Raw genomic sequence first — 21,109 nt, 5'->3', positions numbered from 1 at the left:
ATTTAATAATTGTAATTTCTAGGAATACATAATCCAGTTACAGTTAATGGGAATGGGATTTCATTTTGACCCATTTCATATTTGATTCCCATGTATTTCTTTGCAGCAAATGTGGAATAGTCTTTGTTTCAGCCCCTGCTATGTTTACATATGCTAACTGTGGGGCCAAAGTCTGGTCCTTGCTATACTTCAGTAACTCTATCTATGTTTATGTCTATGTGGTTTGTAACGTATCCTTTAAATCAGCTTCTGGACCAAATGACTGGAGGATAGTTAATGTGACACCAATTTTTAAAAAAGGCTCCAGAGGTGATCCTGGCAATTACAGGCTAGTAAGTCTCGCTTCAGTATTGGGCAAACTGGCTGAAACTATAATAAAGAACAGAATTGTCAGACACCTAGATGAACATAATTTGTTGGGAAAGAGTCAACATAGTTTTTGTTAAGGGAAATCATGCCTCACCAATCTACTAGAATTCTTTGAGGGTGTCAACAAGCACGTGGACAAGCGGGATCCACTGGATAGTGTACTTAGATTTTAAGAAAGCCTTTGACAAGATCCCTTACCAAAGGCTCTTAAGCAAAGTAATCTCTCATGGAATAAGAGGGAAGGTCCTCTCATGGACTGGTAACTGGTTAAAAGATAAGAAACAAAGGGTCAGTTTTCAGAATGGAGAGAGGTAAATAGTGGTGTCCTTTGGGGTCTGTACTGGGACTGGTACTATTCAACATATGCATAAATGATCTGGAAAAAGGGGTAAACAGTGACAAGGAAAAATTTGCAGATGATATAAAACTACTCAAGATAGTTAAGTTCAAAGCAGACTGCAGAGAGCTACAAAGGGATCTCACAAAACTGGGTGACTGGGCAACAAAATGGCAGATGAAATTCAATGTTGATAAAGGCAAAGTAATACAGACTGGAAAACATAATCCCAGCTGTACATATAAAATGATGGGGGCTAAATTAGCTGTTACTACTCGAGAGAGATCTTCGAGTCATTGTGGATAGGTCTCTGAAAACATCCACTCAATGTGCAGCAGCAATCAAAAAAGCAAACAGAATGTTGGAAATTATTAAGAAAGGGATAGATAATAAGACATAAAATATCATATTGCTTCTATGTAAATCCATGGTATACCCACATCTTGAATACTGTATGCAGATGTGGTTGCCCATCTCAAAAAAAAGATATATTGGAATTGAAAAAGTTTCAGAAAATGGCAACAAAAATTATTAGGGGCATGGAATGGCTTCCGTATGAGGAGCGATTAAATAGAATGGGACTTTTCAGCTTGGAAAAGAGACAACTAAGGGGAGATATGATAGAGGTCTATAAAATCATGACTGGTGTGGAGAAAATAAATAAGGAAGTGTTATTTACTCCTTCTAACACAAGAACTAGGGGGCACCAAATGAAATTAATAGGTAGCAGGTTCAAAACAAACAAAGGGAAGTATTTTTTCACATAATGCACCCGTCAACCTGTGGAACTCTTTGCCAGAGGGTGTTGTGAGGGCCAAGACTATAACAGGATTCAAAAAAGTACTAGATAAATTCATGGAGGATAGGTCCATCAATGGCTATTAGCCAGGATGGGCAGGGATGGTGTCCCTAGCCTCTGTTTGCCAGAAGCTGGGAATGAACGAGAGGGAATGGATCACTTGATGATGACCTGTTCCATTCATTCCCTCTGGGGCACCTGGTTTTGACCACTGTTGGAAGACAGGATACTGGGCTAGATGGATCTTTGTTCTAACCCAGTATGGCTTATAAGAACTGTTATAAGAACCTATACTGAGTTGAATATACTGAGTTACCCTGCATTAATACACAAATACTTGAGAGCAGAATTTGGCTCTCTGCAAATGAATTAGAAATCATTGCAGGGGCGGGGGAATAAGCAATATTTGAGATGGCAGATAACATTGTTGGTTAAAGGGGGATTTAACATTTTACACTACAACTTCCCAGCAGAGCGTTGGTGGGAATCTTCTTAGTGTATGCACAGCATGCCTCAGGTGGCACTTGACCAGGATTTGTCACTGAATTTGGTCCACTAGTTGGAACATTAGCTTCCCTAGCCTGGGCTAGGTACTGACGGGGAGTGGGACGTGAATGCTGATCCATCGTGTTGTAGAAAAGAGTCAGCATGTGAGGTCCTGTGAATTCCATGGCTGCAGGCCTTCCGGATTTTGAGGAACTAGAAACATAAAGAAGAATCTTGGCATTCTTTAAAAAAGTTTTTAGCTCTTTTCCTTGCAGAAGAAACCTTGAAAATATAAACTGGTATAAACAACTAGTTAGGACTAAAATAGAAAAATGATTGGGCTTAACCAACAACACTTACATGTGAGTACACACACAGTCTCTCTCACACACTTTATATGTAATATGAGTCAAATAATGATGAGATATATCCCAAGGAACTTCCTTGTTTATCCTTTTCAAATCTCTTAGGCTAGCCCTAATGGTATGATCACGTGGAACAAGAATCTGTTATAATGAGGGAGGGAAAATGACTTTTTTTATAGGCACACTGTAAATGGCTGGGCTGTCTCACCAGCCCAGGAAGGAGTGATGCCATGCCCTAGTCTGTTTCAGGCCCTTGCCTCAGGGCACAATTCATTGCTTCATACTAGAAAGCATGAAGTCACACACGCACGCGCGCGTACGTGCGACTCACCTGCCCAAAGCAGGCTGCAGCCCCAGATTTCTTTCCCCTCTGGGTGAGGGACTCCTGCAATTCTCCAGTTCAACTGACCTCTTGCTGTCCTTATAAGGACTAGGTGCTCTTTGGGCTATCATCTGACTCCAAGCTCAGTCTTGGAAGGCTCAGTCACAGGTGCAGTTGGGTCCGTCACCCTTTTAAAGAGTCCAGTCACCATGTGACACCCACCCAACAATGACTATCCTCTAGAATACCTCATATAGATCACTAGGAACCTCTAAAAGGAAAAAGGACTGAGACTGGTGAAGTAGCATCCTGGTAGGTAGAGCATCTCTTTCATCAGAATAGGGATATATATTTTTCCAGTCTCTGCCTGAGAGGTGTAGAAGACTTGTATTTTACTAAGAATTGCATGACATTTTTTTCTCATGGCAAAAATGTTTGATTTTAAGCCCCCTCCCCCTTTTTTTTCCTGTTATCCAGTTTCAGAAGTGTTGTAATTTATTTTCATATAATGCTAAACAATCCATTCTATTGAGCCTTGGGAGCCAGCATAGTTTGCCAAATCACTCAACCAGGTACACTCTAATCAGCCTTCTGCAGTCTTCCAGGGTGCAGAAAGAGGCAGAACTTTTCTTCTAAAGAGCATTGCAGATATGCATATGAGAAATCGGTCTGTTTATAATATATTAATAGTAATTATACCTCTGACAAAGATCCCAAAGTGGTTTACAGGTTGCATTAGTAGGATTGCGTCCACTCTCGAATGACGAGCAGTGGCCACCATTTTATGCTAGGAACAAACCCTACGTACCAGTTTCTGGAAAGGAGAATTGAAGCATAAACTAGCCCAAATAAAACTCCACAGGGAATTTAGGTAGGCAGAATTCAATTATCCAAAATAGAATTTTGCCAGGAATTTTAACAGTCCTGTTTATTTTTTTTTTCCAAAAAGGATCTGAGCCTTTTGTCTCATCCTAAAGATCAATATCTTTATCAGCACAGTGCCCAACATTTCCAAGATGTTTCTCATTCATATGAGATGCTGTTCTGCCCCTTGTAGATGAAGTATCAGCCCATTTGTGGGAGCAGGGGATGGTAAAGTTTCATCTTTTGCTGCACAATGGATTGGATTTTAAGATGCTTTTAACAAAGAATTGGGCATCTATTTTATCATGTAAAGCAGTATTTTTAAACTATACAAACAAACAAGACCTTGATATATATCACATCAGCATTTCTCTGTCTCATTCTTATCGCTGGTTTCTTCACAGTCAGCTTGGCTGCTTTCTTCCGCAGCCCACATGGAAAGTTGCACTGCACAGGTAGGTTGTTTGGGGCCTGCAAGCCTGGTCCTTTCTCTAAGTCTCTTTAAGGGGATGTTTCAGTTTTGCACTGACTGGAACCCAGAACTCCCTTAAGGGACCCATTGCCCTGTCCACCTTCCTTTAAAGTCATTTGAGAGTCCTTCCATTGATTTAACTGCAGGGGTGCTGGAACAATTTGTATAGTGGGGGTGCTGACAGCCATTGAACCAAATCGGAAACCCTGTATATAATAGAAACCATTTCAAGCCAGGGGGTGCAGCAGCACCCCCAGCACCCCTAATTCCAACACCTATGCTTAACTGGAGTTGGACCAGGCCCCTCACGAGAGGTCCTCAGAGCCAGTGCAGCTGGTGTGCTGGTAGGGCATATACCATGGTAGGGCATATACCATCTCAGATAGAACTCTAGCAAGGCACTGAATATGTAGCCCAGGGGTGGCCAACCTGAGCCTGAGAAGGAGCCAGAATTTACCAATGTACATTGCCAAAGAGCCACAGTAAAACGCAGCCCCCTATCAGCTCCCCTCAACCCCTCACTCCCAGCACCTCCTGCCCACTGGCACTCCCGCAGATCTGCGCCTGCGCCTCCCCCTCCCTCCCGATCAGCTGTTCCATGGTGTGCAGGAGGCTTTGGGGGGGGGAGGGGGAGGAGTGAGGGCAGTGCAGGCTCAGGGGAGGGGCCAGGAAAGGGTGGAGTGGGGACAGGGCCTGTGGCAGAGCCAGGGGTTGAGCAGTGAGCCCTCCCCCCGCTGCCCCAGCACATTGGAAAGTTGGCGCCTGTAGCTCCAGCCCCAGAGTCGGTGCCTATACAAGGAGCCGCATATTAACTTCTGAAGAGCCGCATGTGGCTCCAGAGCCACAGGTTGGCCACCCCGATGTAGCCCTTTGTGCCAGAGACCAGACATTCCTGTCAGTGAGAATACAGAATAGTGCATTCCCTTGTGTGGTCTAACACAAAGGGAAAATAGGAACGTGAAATACTCCTTATTTTAATATTGATATAAATACGTATATTTTAATTTATGTAAATAATTTTCCACCCTATCTTCCAATAAAACGTTGTGGAATGTCTATATTGCTGGGTAGGAAATAGCTAAAAGTCTCCTTAGTATAAGAAAAATGTCTGCCTGACTATTCTGGAGGTAAATTTAGTGCAATATTCAGATATTGGTACCATAGTTTCTGGGACAAGAGTAGTATTGTGTTTGATATACACTGTAGATATGAATAAGGTAAGCACCATCTCACACCACATGCAGATCTTCATCTCATTTGGCTAGCTATTTGTGCTCCCTGTGAAGGATCCATCTGCTTTACCTAACCTTATTCTTGATCATTTTATTAGAGCGTGTTACACCATATCAGTTATACACATATATAGCTTCATATGATGCCACATAATCCAAAACAGCATGACACAATATAGTGATTACATATGTGACTGATAACTATGTTACTATTGAGCTGACCCAAAGCCTGTTGATATCAATAAGAGCCTTTCTATGGACTTTAGGAGGTTTTAAAACAGGCCCTAATGGCTCAAAATATTTTCATGGAGTTAGGTTAATCTTTAAATAACATGGTGTTAAATCAAGGGTGGGCAAAGTACTTGGCCTGAGGGCCACATCTTGGAACAGAAATTGTATGGCAGGCAATGAATGCTCACAAAATTGGGGTTGGCGTGTGGGAGGGGGTGAAGGCTCTGGCTGGGGGTGCAGGCTCCAGGGTAGAGCCAGAAATGAGGAGTTCAGAGTGCAGGATGAGGGCTCCAGACTGGGATGGGTGAGGTGGGGAGCGGGGAGGGGGAGTGAGGGCTCTGGCATGGGTGCAGGCTCTGGGGTTGGGATGGGGATGAGGGGTTTGGGGTGTAGGAGGGGGCTCTGGACTGGGATCAAGGAGTTTGGAGGGTGAGAGGGAGATCAGGGGGTTGAGGGGAGGGGAGAGGCTCAGGGGTGCAAGCTCCAGGTGGTGCTTGCCTCAGGCGGCTCCTGGAAGCAGCGGCATGTCCCTTCTCCAGCTCCTACACAGAGGCACAGGCCAACAGTTCTGCATGCTGCCCTGTCCTCAGGCACCACCCCAGCAGCTCCCATTGGCTGAAGTTCCTGGCCAATGGGAGCTGCAGGGGCAGTGTGCAGAGTGGAAACCCTTGGCTGCCCCTACATGTAGGGGGCGGGGGGGAACACTGCTGCTTCCGGAAGTCACGTGGCCCGGGCCCCAATCCTGCTCCCCAGCTGGAGCACTAGAGGGGGCCATGCCATTGCTTCCAGGAGCCGCATGGAGTGGCCCCGACCCTGCTCCCTGACTGGAGTGCTGGAGCAGGACAAGCCCCAGACTCTGCTCCCCAGTGGGAACTCAAGGGCCAGATTAAAACGGCTGGCGTGCTGAATCCAGCCTGCGGGCCATAGTTTGCCCACCCCTATGTTAAATGTTCAGCTTCACATGTTGGATTTAGCTATGTGAATTCCATTAACAGGGATGGGAATTTGCACAGATGAATCACAAGCTTATTTGTGTAGACTCCTGTATTTAATATATTCTGTTTACTGGATACATCTGTTAAGTGAATATAGTACTCATGGAAAATGGCAGATGACTTCCCCGAAGACTAAAGTCCTATATTCATGCAGACAACAGGTTCAGCATAGGCAGCAGCAGTGCAAATTTTTACTTGAATCTTTGAAACAAGGACCATCTACGGTCAACAATTCTGCTTCTCTGGCATAATAGAACAGTCCACTGCATTTGTCTACCTGGTCTGCCCAGGGCACAGAGCTTTCTTGGGGACCAGTCGAAGAGTCAGGAGTGAACTCTCACAGGATCTAACAACTGCCTCAAACCACAGCACTCTCCAGGCCAAATGCAAGATACATTTCTTTGACTTGACCTTCAATAATAATAGCACATAGCACAGCAGAGAGACAATAAATAGAAAAAAATAACACGAGGTCAATTTTCTCCTTGAGGAGAAAAACAGAACGACATATGACAAGTTGCATCTCTTAATACACTTCTGGAAAGCACTCATGCTGCAGCAATGAATACTATATAAATACCCAAATAGAATAGAATATTTTTGCCTTTCGTTTCTCCTCAACCCTGACCTAGAGGAACAATGGTTTAATCTCCTTGCCTATTTTAGTCCTTGGCCGCTGTGCTTAGATTGACAAGTCTACTAATAAATGTCAACTGTGATAGTGTTTTCTGATGTTGGTACCTGTCCAATTGGGACTTGACTGAAACAACCAATTCATCTTACTCGAGTCACAGCATAGCAGTTGAATAGTAAAACAGTCACAAATGGAGATGTTTGAATCTCAGTGATTATTATTCAGAGAGCTTTGTGCAAACTTATTTTTGTTGAGGACTTTTAGATTTGTTACCTTTCAGCTTCATTGAATGTCCTACTGAGAGATGGTAAATAGGAGCACATTATACCTGTCCTATGCCATTCAGTATTTTATGTAAATCTAATATTTCTTCTTTTCTTAATCTCCTTTCTAAACTAAACTCTTGTGATAAGGAGCCCTTTGCTGCTGTAAACCTGCTGACACAGGAAGCATGTTGTTTCACTATTAAGGTTATCTCCCCATTATGATTTCTGATAGCACTTACCAATGCAGATGTGGCAGAAATACTATGTCTAGTGACTTGATATGCACATACCTAGTTGTGGTTAAATGTATAGACAGTTGGTAGGCTATAGTATTTATGTTCCTTATGTAAGTGCACTAATAACCTTGTTGGGATGCAACCTATATTGCTGTGTTTCTCCTGACCAAAGATTCAAGGGTTTTTTTTCCCTTGGCCATTTTTCACATCCCTGCTGAAGCTGTGAAGATAAAATGTATCCTACTCTTATACTTCCTTACCCTTGAAATCTGTGTCATAGCCACCAGCTGCTCTGAAAACTTCATCAAGTCCAGAGCAGAGACAATCTTGGGTCATCGGGACTATAGCCCAGGACCAACAAACTATATGAAGCCCTTGACTCCTGTAGTATCTAATATATTTTACTGTTGTTGCGTCAAACATTATGATATATGTAATCGTATCGTATTGTAGTGCATCTCTGATGTCACAGTGTCGCAAAATAATACTGCTTTTGTGCATTCAGGCAGCCTGGAATGCAGTAATACTGTGTAAACTTGATGTTTTCCTTGCAGTAAGAATCCCTAGGTCGCTGTAGCCCCAGGCCTTGAGTTCTTTTAATCCAGTTCTGATCAAAGCCTAATCTTCATTTGTCAGAGGGGTCGCTATGACTGTCATCACTCAAGGCAGTCTCCACCCACAAATAAAGTGTGCTGCTCTTACAGAGCATCTAGCACAGCAACAAACAGGAACAAGGAAACTAACCAAGTTTTCCTGCATTCTGTGCAGTCAAGTTGTCCCATATTGTTGATCTATTTCAAGTAAAATAATATCTTGTGAATACCATGCACAAGCCCCACTTGTTCTCACCCCCCTTTGTGCATGGGCACACACTCAAACACCTGTTGCAGAGACACGGACTACAATTTCAATATTATTTGTCAAAAACTATAATTATTTTAACTCATTTCCAATTTCTTTCATTCATTAATTCTTTCTTTACTTTACTTTTTTCTTTCCAGAGGATAAAGTGTGGTCAACTGTGTATCATGATCTGCAGATGCAAACTTCAGTGGTAGGCAACAGCCCGGAAAAGTACTCTGTATTACAGCTCAATTACAGTGCCACCATGGATCAGATCTCTGCCATCACCAGTAGTGCTGAATACTGTGAGCAGTACATCTCCTACTCCTGCAAGATGTCAAGGCTGCTGAACACCCCAGGTAGGCTGAGAGTGAAATGTCACTTAATTACCATCTCTGCTGGAGTTCCACATTAGCTGAACAATTCAACAGGTGCAATGTTGAGGTAACCTGTTCAGGCAGTTAACTCATTTAATTCTTCTTGTGGCTGCTTGTGAAAGGTCACAGAAAGGTAGATAAATATATCATTGTAATTCTTGTCCTAGGAGATTTAGCCAATGGGTTGCTTGTGACTTAAATCAGTTTTTGTTATGAGAGAAATTTTTGTCGATTCAGTGTTTCTGAAAAGGGAGGCTAGTCATTGAACAAGATGGCTTTGATTGAAGGATTGCTTAATAAGTAATAAGTAAATTACTTGAGGCCTTATCCTGCAGCCATGACTGAGGCATAACCTCCTACTGAAATCAGTGAGACCTTTACACGAATAAGGGCTGCAAGATCTGGCCCATTGATTTCTTCAGTTAACTTCGGTTTTAGATCAAGTTGGAATATTGTGTGCAACCTGCCATCTTGCAAATAGTGGGAAAAGGAGCTGTACAATAAGATGGCGGTGCCAAGAAAGCCATATATCTTTATTAATATGAGTGCCTGTCACTAGGTTATCTTTTTGCTCTATAACTTTCTACCACACTGGTGTATAACATTAGATTTTAACAAGCTATATCTAATTTTTATCCCTGATGCAAGCAAAAATATTATTTGTTGCAGCAAGTTTTTTACTGTATCAGTAAAATGACATAGAAAGAAAGTACATTTTAGAAAGCCCCCAACTTGTCATTTCAAAGACATAATGGGTACTGTAATTGTTTTTGATAACATTTGATTTTAAGTATCCATTTACTGGCACTTAACTAAGACTGGTTTATAAATGGAAGCACATAATGTATCTGCATGATGGTGAAATTAATTCATTATGAAAGTTTTGTTTGATACCCTTTTTAATTGCACCTAATGGCTGGACATTTAAAATGTTATCCTTTATTTTAAGTGCCTCAGACTCATGAATTCATTTTGGTATATTTTCTTATGATGCAGCTGATAAGTAATTAATTTGGCATGCGTGTGGATTTCCATAAATATTCTGTTGTAATTTAGTGTTAGTGAATTGATTCTGCACTGCTCGTTTTTCTCTTCCCTCCTCCTGGCCGTTTTTGAACTATTTCTAATGTATGATTTGTCTCTGTTATTATTCTGTTTAATTTAGCATAGCGAGGAGAATTTGCAAAGAAGTAAATATGCTGGGTCGTCTTGTGCTTTTAATATAAAGGGTTCTGCATCATTTCTGCAGGATTGTGACAAATGGCCAGATTTTGGCCACATTCTGCCCTGAGAAGCATGCACAGTGCTCACATGTGTGTCAGAAGGGGGTTGTATGCATGCACCCCTGGGCAGGTTTTAGCACTTGGATGTAAGACTTGCTTGTGGGCATGAAATAATGATAAAAGTTTGTAAAAGCCTTCTGATGTTCATGGTTTACAACGAGTGAATCATTGACTTTGCCTTTTTTGTGAGCCTCTAAGGCCAACACCACAAGATTAAATTTTCCCTTCCAATATGCATGCATAAATCCAACTGAAATCAGTGCATTTTCTTACACAGCATTTTGCCCTTGGTTTCAGATAAAGAAAAACTATGGCATGTTTATAGGAACTGAAAAAACACAGTTAGGAATATTAAATTGCAGGTCAGTTTACTGTATTTAGTCTCATTACAGCATTGTACTCACAAACCATACAGTTTGAATCTTTCAGAAAGACCTATTGGTGTATTGTGCAGCGCTGGGCTGGCTCCAGGCACCAGCAAACCAAGCAGGTGCGTGGGGCAGCAAATGTAAAGGGGCGGCAGGATATCGGGCTCTGCGACAGCAATACGCCCTCGGCGGCAGCGGGAGTTCGTGCTCGGTGGCAATTTGGTGGTGGGGACACAACTCTTCTTCGGTCGCCGGCGGCACCATCACTCTGCCTCCATGTCGATGGCAAGGAGCTGGCCCTGGTGCAGGGAAATACTATCTCATGTTTTCAAATCTGGCATGTAATACAGTAGATCCCCAAATAGCATGGGAGATATGGATTTTATTTGGTTAATCAGGAGTTCTGTTGATGGAGACAGCAGGAGCCATTAGGTAGCATGGTGGCCTCTGCCAGAGCCAGGGGTTCATCATCATCATCTTCCTCCTTGCAGTCTTGGCTAGGAGACACTGCTCTACGCTGCTGACATGACACTGGGGTGGCAGAGGGATCCCTGCACTGCCTGAGGATTGCTGCCATGCTGTCTCTGAAGGTGTAAGGTGCAGTGAGGAGGCTGCAACTCTGGAGGGGCAGAGCATAGACCCCGGGCAAGGCTCTGCTCTGCCCCCCACCAGGGCCACAGCCTTCCCTGAACCTTGTGCTTGAAGATCATGTGTCACTGGCCTTGCAGCTTGGCAGGAAGCCATCCTCAGCTCCCTTGTCATGGCCCTGCTCACTCGCTGCAGTGACCGCGAGGCTGCAGTGGGCTCCCTGTGCTGCTACAGGAGCTATTCAGCGCCACAGTGGTCTTCCTTATGGCCAGGGATTCGTCTTCCTCCACTTCCCAGTCCTGGCAGGGAGTTTCCACTCCATTGTATCTCATGCTGGGAGACAAGGAAGGGTTTTGTATAGTGTGGAGCTTGGATAAATGGAGTATACTATATGGTATTTCATTTCATATGTCTGAGAGCTCTGTGTGTGTGCAGAGAAAGAGAGAAGACAAAAGCAGATAAGCTTAACACAGGCATTAACAAAGGATCCTATTGCACTGTTTGCATAATACCAGTAATAGTTTGTACACACGGTATAGCAGTGATTTATCTGTAAACAGGGGAGATGCCAATAATTTTTCTTCTCCTCTAAACTATTTGTTCTTTGGCTCTGCTCAAAGACTTGCCAAGGAACTCATGTTTTCCTTCTTCCTTCTGTTTATTTTTTGGAGCATTGCCTTATCATTTGCTAAATGTAACATGACATTACATTCATCTCTGACGACAGCTCAGAAAAGTGTGTGGCTTCCTCCTTCAAGGGATTTTATATATAATCACTGCAGTATGGTTCCCAGAAAAGGAAAAAATAAAACCTCCAGTTGTGTATTTCTTGCATTTAACCTGTCCTTGCTAATGTAAAGGTCAAAGCTTCCATTGACTTGACTGGAGCCAGAAATTTTCCCATGGTCTTGATCAGACACTTGTCCAAGGCAGTGAATTTTTCCCTTAATACGCTTCACAAATATTAGTGTCCAATGAAACCAAATTAAGTCTGCCAGTCCTATTGTAAAGCATCATTAGGTAAGGTAGAAAACCCAGTGAAGCATCTCAGGTTTAATTAAACCTGTCTTTCACCTTCAGGATGATGCAAAGTGAGTGAAAAGTAGGTATAAAATTCTGTCACCAGTACATGTGAATGGAGAGTTCTGATTGGGTATTATTTTGCACACTTTTTGCTCTTACTCTGCACAGGCGTAAAAGGATACACAAGCTGCATGGCAGTAGCGAATCGGGCCTTTATTTGCTATTCAGGATTACAAAACCACTAGGCGACGTTATATATAACAGAAGAAAACGCCCATAAATATGGATCAAGTACTATACAAGATAGCGTTAGTTATAAATATTGTATGTGATGCTGCTTATGTGCTTGCAGTGTTGGAGCTGTGTTGGTCTGAGGATATTGCAGACACAGGTGGGTGAGAACATCTTTTATTGGATCAACTTCTGTTGGTGAAAGCTCGAAAGCTTGTTTCTTTCACCAACAGAAGTTGATCAATAACAGATATTACCTCACCCACTTTCGTGTCTCTACTAGGCTTCTTATATGTAATTCTAATCTGTCTGAAATGTGAAGTGCAAACCACTATGATATCTAGGTACCAGTTTTTAAAGAGCTAGGCAAAATACATTCATATATTGTATTGAATGTACAGCTGTCCTAATGTATTGCAATTAATACAAAAAAGTGAATTCTTGCAGTGGCATCTGCAGCAAAATGCAGTTTTGACAAGATCCTTCTCTGCAGGAAACGTTATTTCCCTCTCAGGATTTCATTAGTTCCTCTCAGTCTGAGGGGACAAGTGACAGCAGTTTGAAAACATGATATCTACACATGCTCTGCATTATTAATTCCCTCCTCATGCCTCTGATATTGAATCTGAACACTCGTGCTGCCTATAGTGCTCTCAAAACACTCTCTTTGTAAAGTACTTTGACATCTATGGACAGAAAGTGATATATAAGAGTTAGGTATTTATTATTATTATTATTATTATTATTTTATTTTTCTACTGTGGACCAATACACTAGTCAGCTGAGTGAGGCCAGCTCAGTCTTCTTTTCAGATCAGAACTTCTCTTTGTTTTCTCTATTCTATTTTTATGCGCTCTACTCTCTTTCTAATGCGGTTTCATCTCAGCAAACATACTAAATTATATCCCCATAAGAGATTCATTTCAACAGGCAGTCCTAGCAATGGGGATTGTGCATGATCCCACAGGGCACAACCCTGTAGCCCTTCCGCTTGGTGTGAGAGAGATGCTGTGACAACAGGATTGTGGATGTTCCAGTGACTGGCAATGGTACATTAATCAGAAAAGATTTCTCAAAATCCTCCAGCAGGGGCCCAGCAGAGCAGGGCTCCAAGGGATAAAACTAGTAAAATAGAAAATAAAGACTGTGTCTGGAAGTGTGATACTTTTTGTTGCCTGTTTTTCTCATAATAATTTTGGCACCCGTGCCTAAAGGCCTATTTCAGTGCCTTAATGAAAAATAATCAAAAACATTTGATCAAAATAACTGGGCAACTTGCCTGAATGAGTCCAAAAATAGACAAGATGCTACTATCTCACCCCAATATGTAATAAATAAATGTATAGATGTACTACAGATTTAGAGAGGGCCAGATACCATTAGGGTGTAAATGCTGGTTCTCAGAGCTAGTGTCCAACAGTCTGTGTGATGTGAAGAAGGATAATCTTATGGTTAAGGCACTGAACTGGGACTCAAGAGATTTAGGTTCAATTCCTGACTGATACAGATTCCCTCTGTGACCTTAAGCAAATCACTTCAGTGTGTGTTTCAGTTAAAATGGGGATAATAATACTTCCTTATTTCTGTCTTGCCTATTGAAATGGTGAACTCTTTGGAGAAAGGACTGTCTTTTAGTATTTGTATATAAAATGTCTAGCACAAAGGGGCATTGACCTTGGTAATGCTGTAATACAAGTACTATTAGTATCAGCATCTGAATAAAGTGATAAATCCATACAAGCTTAATTCCATCTTAATAATATGCTTGTTTAGAACAAAACCAACAAAAGACGTTTTTTATTGCATAGATCAGCAGTTCTCAAAGTTTAGCAACCTGAGGATCCCCATTTTGATTTAAAAATTTTTGCAGACCCTCAAACCCCTGCTCAGCCCCAGGCCCCACCCTACCTTTTCCTACCCCCACTCCACCTCTGCCCCTCCTCTTCCCTGCCTCTTTATGCCCACTCCCCCAAGCACACAGTCCCCACTCCTCCCCCTCCCTCCCAGTGCCTCCTGCATGCTGCTAAACAGCTGTTCTCCAGCGAGCAGGAGGCGCTGGGAGGGAAGGAGGGAGGGAGAGAAGTTGATCAACAGCGTCCGGGGACCCCAGTTTGAGAGAGGCTGGCATAGATCTTTGAAATGTACATTTCTGGTATGTCCCTTTCTCTCTTTCCCCCCTCCCCTTCTGCCCCATGGAGGGAGCTTTCATTATGAGCAGATAATGACATATCTACTACCAAGCACATCCAAAAAGTTCAGATATGATCTGAGTTCCTGGTGCCCACACAGTTTCTTTCAGTTGGTGGGGTTGTGAGTGAAAGAGAGAGAGAGAGAGAGAGAGAGAGAGAAAAGTTTTCCCATTTCCAGGTAGTCAGCTGGAGGAGGTTGAGGTGGCATGCTCTTTCCAGTCCCATCAATCAAGGATGGGGAGAGCAGGAGCTGGATTCCTTGTCTGAGAATGAAAATTCCAACAATTTCAGTTTCTCACAAAGAAGGCGATTTACAATAATATACAGCTATCCTAGTAGACTATGGTACAATGATACAGCTATATCACTTCATCCATCATTGTCACCAGGCTATAACACACCAGGCTGTAAATCGATCAGGTACTATTGGAGAATATTTTAGGAGTCATGTATGTCTATATATGAAGCAGAGAGGGGAGTGTACACTGGTTCTGTTATTCTTTCTTTAATCCGCAAAGGAGAATTTGCTGAAAGGAGGAAACCTGCAGCGTTCTGAATGAATGTGTGTCTTTTATTTTACAGAGCTGTAGAAATCAGAAGCACACAAGCAAAGCATGAGAGCTGAAAGCACAGAAGCAGTAAACAGAACCAGATCAGGAGCCAGTTTCATTCATGTTGCCTGTGCAGGCAGAATGTGGGTGATTGCAGGCATATGAAAAGCATAAAGCAGAGTTACTGCTGTACTAGAATAATGATTGTTTCATGCCTGGGTGAAAACAGGCATTATACAGTGGCTCCAAGAATTCAACAAAACCTATTTTTACATAATTTTACCACGTGAAGAGGATGATTTTGTAATTATAAGCATAAAATGATTGTAATACAGATATTGAACAGGACTTATGGGTAGATTAGTTCAATAAAAATTGAACACAAATTAGTATATGGTATAATTATTAGATAAGGGTGCAAACTCAGACTCTAGATCCAAACACCCCTAATCTTTGGGTGTTAGCAGACCTGGAATGCTAGATGCACACTCATCTTCTTCCTAGGGTGAACCAAAAGAGGAGAATTTCCATTGCCATGGATTTAGAAGTGGGAATTGATCCCAGCCTTGCCCAGGCCTCAGCTTCCATTCACTGTTGCTGTTTTCTGGGAAGGGTGCCCACAGGTCTCCACCCTTAATTGATTCAGGGGGCTGCTGGATGATCCCTTCTTCCTCACTATCACCTTTTTGGCAAAATGGCCAGCCTGGTTTTCATCCACTCCATTGCAACTGGTTTTTCAGTGGTTGGTAGCTACGCTAATACTTTCTCTCACATATTCACACCCATTGTAAATGGAAGCCAATGTTTACATTTTCAAGAAAACTTTTTGGCATTAAAAAAATGACCTCCTCTTAGCCATTGGACTGTAGTTTTGAAGTGTCTAGGATAGTAACGGATAAACCCCGAAGTAAAAGGTTTCTAACAGAAGAGCAAAAAGGTGGTTTGGCTCTTCTACTTAGGTTCAGCTTTGGTCTAGAAGTCATTCTGGATGTTAAATTATAAGCATCCATCCAGAGCTCCTTTTACTATGCTTTTTCCTAATCCTCTCGAACAACTCTGAGTTTCCCGGTAGCTCCCTTGACCATCATGTTAGTTGTCCTGGATTTATCTGAATCACACTTTGCTCTTCTAGTTGCTTCTCTCATGAAATTTCTTTAACCCTACTGGTCTTTGCTAAATTCCCCAGTTCACTGTCTCTTCCTCTTGCTTCCCGAGTTCAATCAGATATCTCCAGATGGATAATGCCAGATTTTACCTTGATGTTTCTCAGAAACAATAATAATGTTAGCTATAACATTGTGCATGTCACAACTCTTAAATGGAAAGCAGAACAACAGTCTTAAGACCAAGTGACTCTTACTATTCCTCCTTAAGAAAGAATGATGAATTAGACTTTTAATATTATAATTGTAACAGTACATTCACAAATGTATGTGGGACTACAGTTACTTCTCATTATTCATTCCCTCCAGAAGTACTCTCTTCCTATTACGTGCAAGAGCCATTATCCACCTTTCTAGGGGAGAAAAGCGAGGCAGTCGTTATCCTGTTACTTCTAAAGGCTGATTTTAAAACCATACATGTTTTATTGCATTGATAAAGAAGTACCCACTTTCATTACTTCTAGTAGAATCCTGAGCTTTCTGGTGAGCAGGTCAGATTCTGCTTAGTTTATGAAATCTCAGAGGTGTACAGCTCCAGAAAGTATGGCTGCATGTATATTAAAAATAATTTATTTCGTTTACAGTAAATTTTCTTTTCCTTTTCATGAACATAATGAAAAGTCCAAATGTGTTCATTTCATTTCTAATATACATATTTGCACAGGTCTATTTAGGATTAGCTTAATCACATTATTAAAAGAAGGCAGTGTGGTTCAGTGAATAGAGCATCAATCAGGAGACCGGGGTTCTAGTCACACATCTACTACTGACTGTCTTTGACTTTAACTTTATTGTGCCTCAGTTTTCTTATCTATAAAAATTAGAAAAATGCTTACCTGCCATTGCAAAACATCTTGAGATATATGGATGAACAGGGCTATATCATACAGCTGGTTGAAATTTTTTGTACAAAAAAAAATTTAGTTGAAAATGAGTTTTAAACAAAACATTTGCAAAAAAAAAAGTAATTATTGATATTTTTCATTACACTTTTATTAATATCTTAGTCAAATTGTATCAAAATATGTAAGAAAACAGTTTTCAGTAAACTAAATATTTTAGAGATAGAGAAGGTGGGTGAGGAAATATCTTTTATTGGGCCATCCTCTGTTAGTGAGAGAGACAGTTGGTCCAATAAAAGATATTACCTCACCTGGCTTGTCTCTGATATCTGGGACTGACATGGCTACAACTACACTTCATAAACATTTTATAGTAATTTTTGATATTTTATTATATTTTTCAAATGTTATGAAATATTGGAAAATTGGTCCATGTAAACTCTGAAATGGAAAACAAACTTCACTTTTTTTCTTTAAATTGTTTTTTTTTCTTTTTAGACCAGCTCTGTTATATGAGTGGTCAGTTTTAGTCATCTATATTAATATGGCCTTTTTAAAATTTAATAGAATTCTTTTCAGAGATAAGCTCTCTGCTAAAGGAACGAAGAGGTTGTGTAATTACAAAATTCCCCTTCTGCTCTTCCTTCTGTCCTGCTCCATGTATGTCCTTACCATGACTGAGATTATGCTGTTTCATTTTCTTGAGGGTCAGAATCCTCTCCTGGTTCACCACAGGGCACAGAGTTAGGTTGTCCTAAATGCTACTCCTGGCTCTGCCTGCTGACTTGCTGTTGGGAAAATCAGTTAACCCTGGTCTCATCTTGCCCTCTGTAACAACATTGATATTCTATATTCTGCACATTAATGTTGTGAGACTGTTTTAGTTAATGGTTATACACCACTTTGCAAATATATAAAGCATTTTGTAAATGAACATAAGAACGGTCATACTGTGAAAGATCAATGGTCCATCTAGCCCAGTATCCTGTCTTCCAACAATGGATCATGCCAGATGCTTCAGAGGGAATGAACAGAACAGAGCAATTTTTTAAGTAGGCCATCCCCTGTTGACCTGTCCCAGCATCTGTCAGAGATGTAAGGATACTTGGAGCATGGCATTGCATCCCTGACCACCTTGCCTAATAGCCATTGTTAAACCTAGCCTCCATTAACTTGTCTAATTCCTTTTTAAACTCAGTTATATTTTTGGCCTTCACAACAGCCCCAGCAATGAATTCCACAAGTTGATTGTGCATTATGTGAAGAAGCCCTTCCTTTTTCTTTGTTTTAAACCTGCTGATTATTATTTTCATTGGATCACTACTGGTTCTAGTGTTATGTGAAGGGATAAATAGTGCTACTTATTCACTTTCTCCACAACATTCATGATTTCATAGACCTCCATCATACCCCTCTTAGTCATCTCTTTTCTAAGATAAACAGTTCCTCTCTTTTTAGTCTCTCCTCATATGGAAGTTGATCCATACCCCTAATCATTTGTCCCTTCTCTGTACTTTTTCCATTTCTAATATATATTTTTTGAGATGGGATGACCAGAACTGAACACAGTATTCAATGTGTGAGCACACCAGGGATTTATATAGTGGCATTATGATATTTATGATATTTTCTGACTTCTTATCTATCCCTTTCCTAATGGTTCCTATCATTCTGTTAGGTTTTTTTTTTTACTGCCACTGCACATTTAGCAGATGTTTTCAGAGAACTATCCATGAAGACTCCAAGAACTCTTTTGTGAATGGTAACAGCTAATTTAGATCCCATCATTTTGTATATATAGTTGGGATTATGTTTTCCAATGTACATTACTTTCATTTATCAACATTGAATTTAATCTGCCATTTTGTTGCCAAATCACCAGTTTTGTGAGATCCCTTTGTGACTCTTCACAGTCTGCTTTGGACTTGACTATCTTGAGTAATTTTGTATAGAGTGCAAACTTTGCCAACTCATTATTTACTCCTCTTTTCAGATCATTTATTAATATGTTAAACAGCACTGGTCCCATTACAGATCCTTAGGGGACCCTCCCCTCCCATTTCCCTCTTTCCATGGTAAAAACTGACCATTTACTCCTAAACACTGTTTCCTGTCTTTCAACCAGTTACTGATCCATGAAAGGACCTTCCCTGTTATCCCATGACAGCTTACTTTGCTTGAGAGCCTTTGATGAGGGACTTTGTCAAAGGCTTTCTGAAAGTCCAAGTACAGTATGATCATCGGATCACTCTTGTCCACATGTTTGTTGACACCCTTAAAGAGTTCTAGTAGATTGGTGAGACAAAAGCCATGTAGACTCTTCTCCAACATTTTGTGTTCATCTATCTGTCTGATAATTCTCCTCTTTACTATAATTTCAACCAATTTGCCTGGTATTGAGGTTCGGCTCATTGGCCTGTAATTTCCAGGATTGCCTCTGGAGCCTTTTTTTAAAAATTGGTGTTACATTAACTATCTTCCAGTCATCTTGAACAGAAGCTGATTTAAGTCATAGTTTACATACCACGGTTAGTAGTTCTGCAGTTTCATATTTGAGTTACTTAGTGACTTATTACTGTTTAATTTATCATTTTTTCCCCAAAACCTCCTCTCCTGACAAATCAGTCTGGAACAATTCCTCAGACTGCAGTGTCCTCGGATGCTATGTTTTATTATTCTTACTTCCTCAGAGATCCTCCTTCTACTGTGTTGTAGAAATTTATAGCCTGTTGTTCCATCAAAATCCTTTCTGAGGCATTGATTGTTCTGCAAAATGTATTTAAAGATGAAGGTGAATGCAGTTTGATTGCCAAGATGAGTACAAAGACATTTCACCCTAGGAACATCTTTTTCTATGTGCTTCTGCTGGAATGTCTTGTCATATTTAGTTCTCTTCCAGTAGACAACTACTCTATTTAAATGTTTTTCATTGTCTCTCAAAGTGAGTGCCTGGGGTAAGATGTTCTTCTTTTCCTTTCTCTATTAGTAATTGCATATGTTTTTTTTCCTTTTAGTATCTAATTATTTTCTTACAGCTCCCTTCAAATGTCAGTCATGTCATATCATGCCCTATGGTTCTTGCAAACAGAAGGAGAGGTTGTGTGTGTGTGTGTAGCCTAATATATAGATTATGAATAAAATTTTCCAGTTATTGCTTCGAGGGTTGACGGGTTCTTGCCCAAGATAAGGCCCAGTATTATTAAAATTATTATATAGCTGGGAACCCTGATGTGCACAGGTGCAACACTCACGCTATAGGAACTCTTCTATATTTACAAATAAATAATTTATTAATATATTTAGAGAGAATACAGAAAGTACATCTGAACATCCATACTCTCACCATCCCTTGCAGAACAACCTGAAATGTTAGCCATTATCTTCCTCATCATCTTCACCTTCCTCATCCTCATCAGTGGCCATCATTCTTTCCCCTCCCAAAGGCTACATCTCTCTCTCCTACTGCCCTGGGATGCCACTTTTATAATATGTTATGCTGACGTTACCATGTCTATTATACCATGTCTACCATATGTATTTCCCTCCCCGTAGCAACATTAAGGTGTCCTCCTTCTATAGGTTAGTGTATTTATGATTTCACCCCATTATCATATACGTCAATTCATTGCCATGGGACTTTTGCGGTCGGATGTTCCATCCAAAACCTTCCAGAAGCTGGTGTCAGTTTGTGTTCTGTGGTTGGTTGATGTCATTACGGACAAAATTCCCCCCTACACTCTACTTCCAGTTCCCCAAAACTTATGAGTTACCTAAAGTTATCTGTTCCAAAGCTTGTAGGCCTCATGCTAATTGCTGAAGCCAATGTCTTACGGGTTACAAGCCTGTAGGTTCCTTGCATTACTGCTGAATATAATAAAGCAGAATATAATGTGAAGTGGTGAATATAACAGAGGTAAGCTAGCCCACTGCGCTACAGGCCCCCCCTTTAAAGTGTGAATGTTAATGAACCCTATCATATATTGCCATGTGGTTCTTGCAAATAGAAGAAGAGGCTAAGTATTTGTGTGTGTGTTGTGTGTGTA

The 21,109-nt window shown here is 41.1% G+C and overlaps 1 protein-coding gene across 1 annotated transcript in view; it reads left to right on the top strand.

Moving 5' to 3' along the window:
• The window catches only part of CNTNAP2 (contactin associated protein 2), a 1,664,903-nt gene that overhangs the window by 1,194,326 nt on the left and 449,468 nt on the right, over positions 1–21,109 (top strand). Inside the window, exon 13 of the mRNA XM_038391157.1 lies at positions 8,610–8,810. Coding sequence (XP_038247085.1) covers positions 8,610–8,810 — 201 coding nt within the window. The remainder of the gene's footprint in view (positions 1–8,609; positions 8,811–21,109) is intronic.

This window comes from Dermochelys coriacea, chromosome 2 (genome assembly GCF_009764565.3).
Source record: "Dermochelys coriacea isolate rDerCor1 chromosome 2, rDerCor1.pri.v4, whole genome shotgun sequence".
NCBI classification, from domain to species: Eukaryota; Metazoa; Chordata; order Testudines; family Dermochelyidae; genus Dermochelys; species Dermochelys coriacea.
Note: the sequence above shows the minus strand (reverse complement) of the source record. Positions and strands in the feature narration are given on the sequence as shown.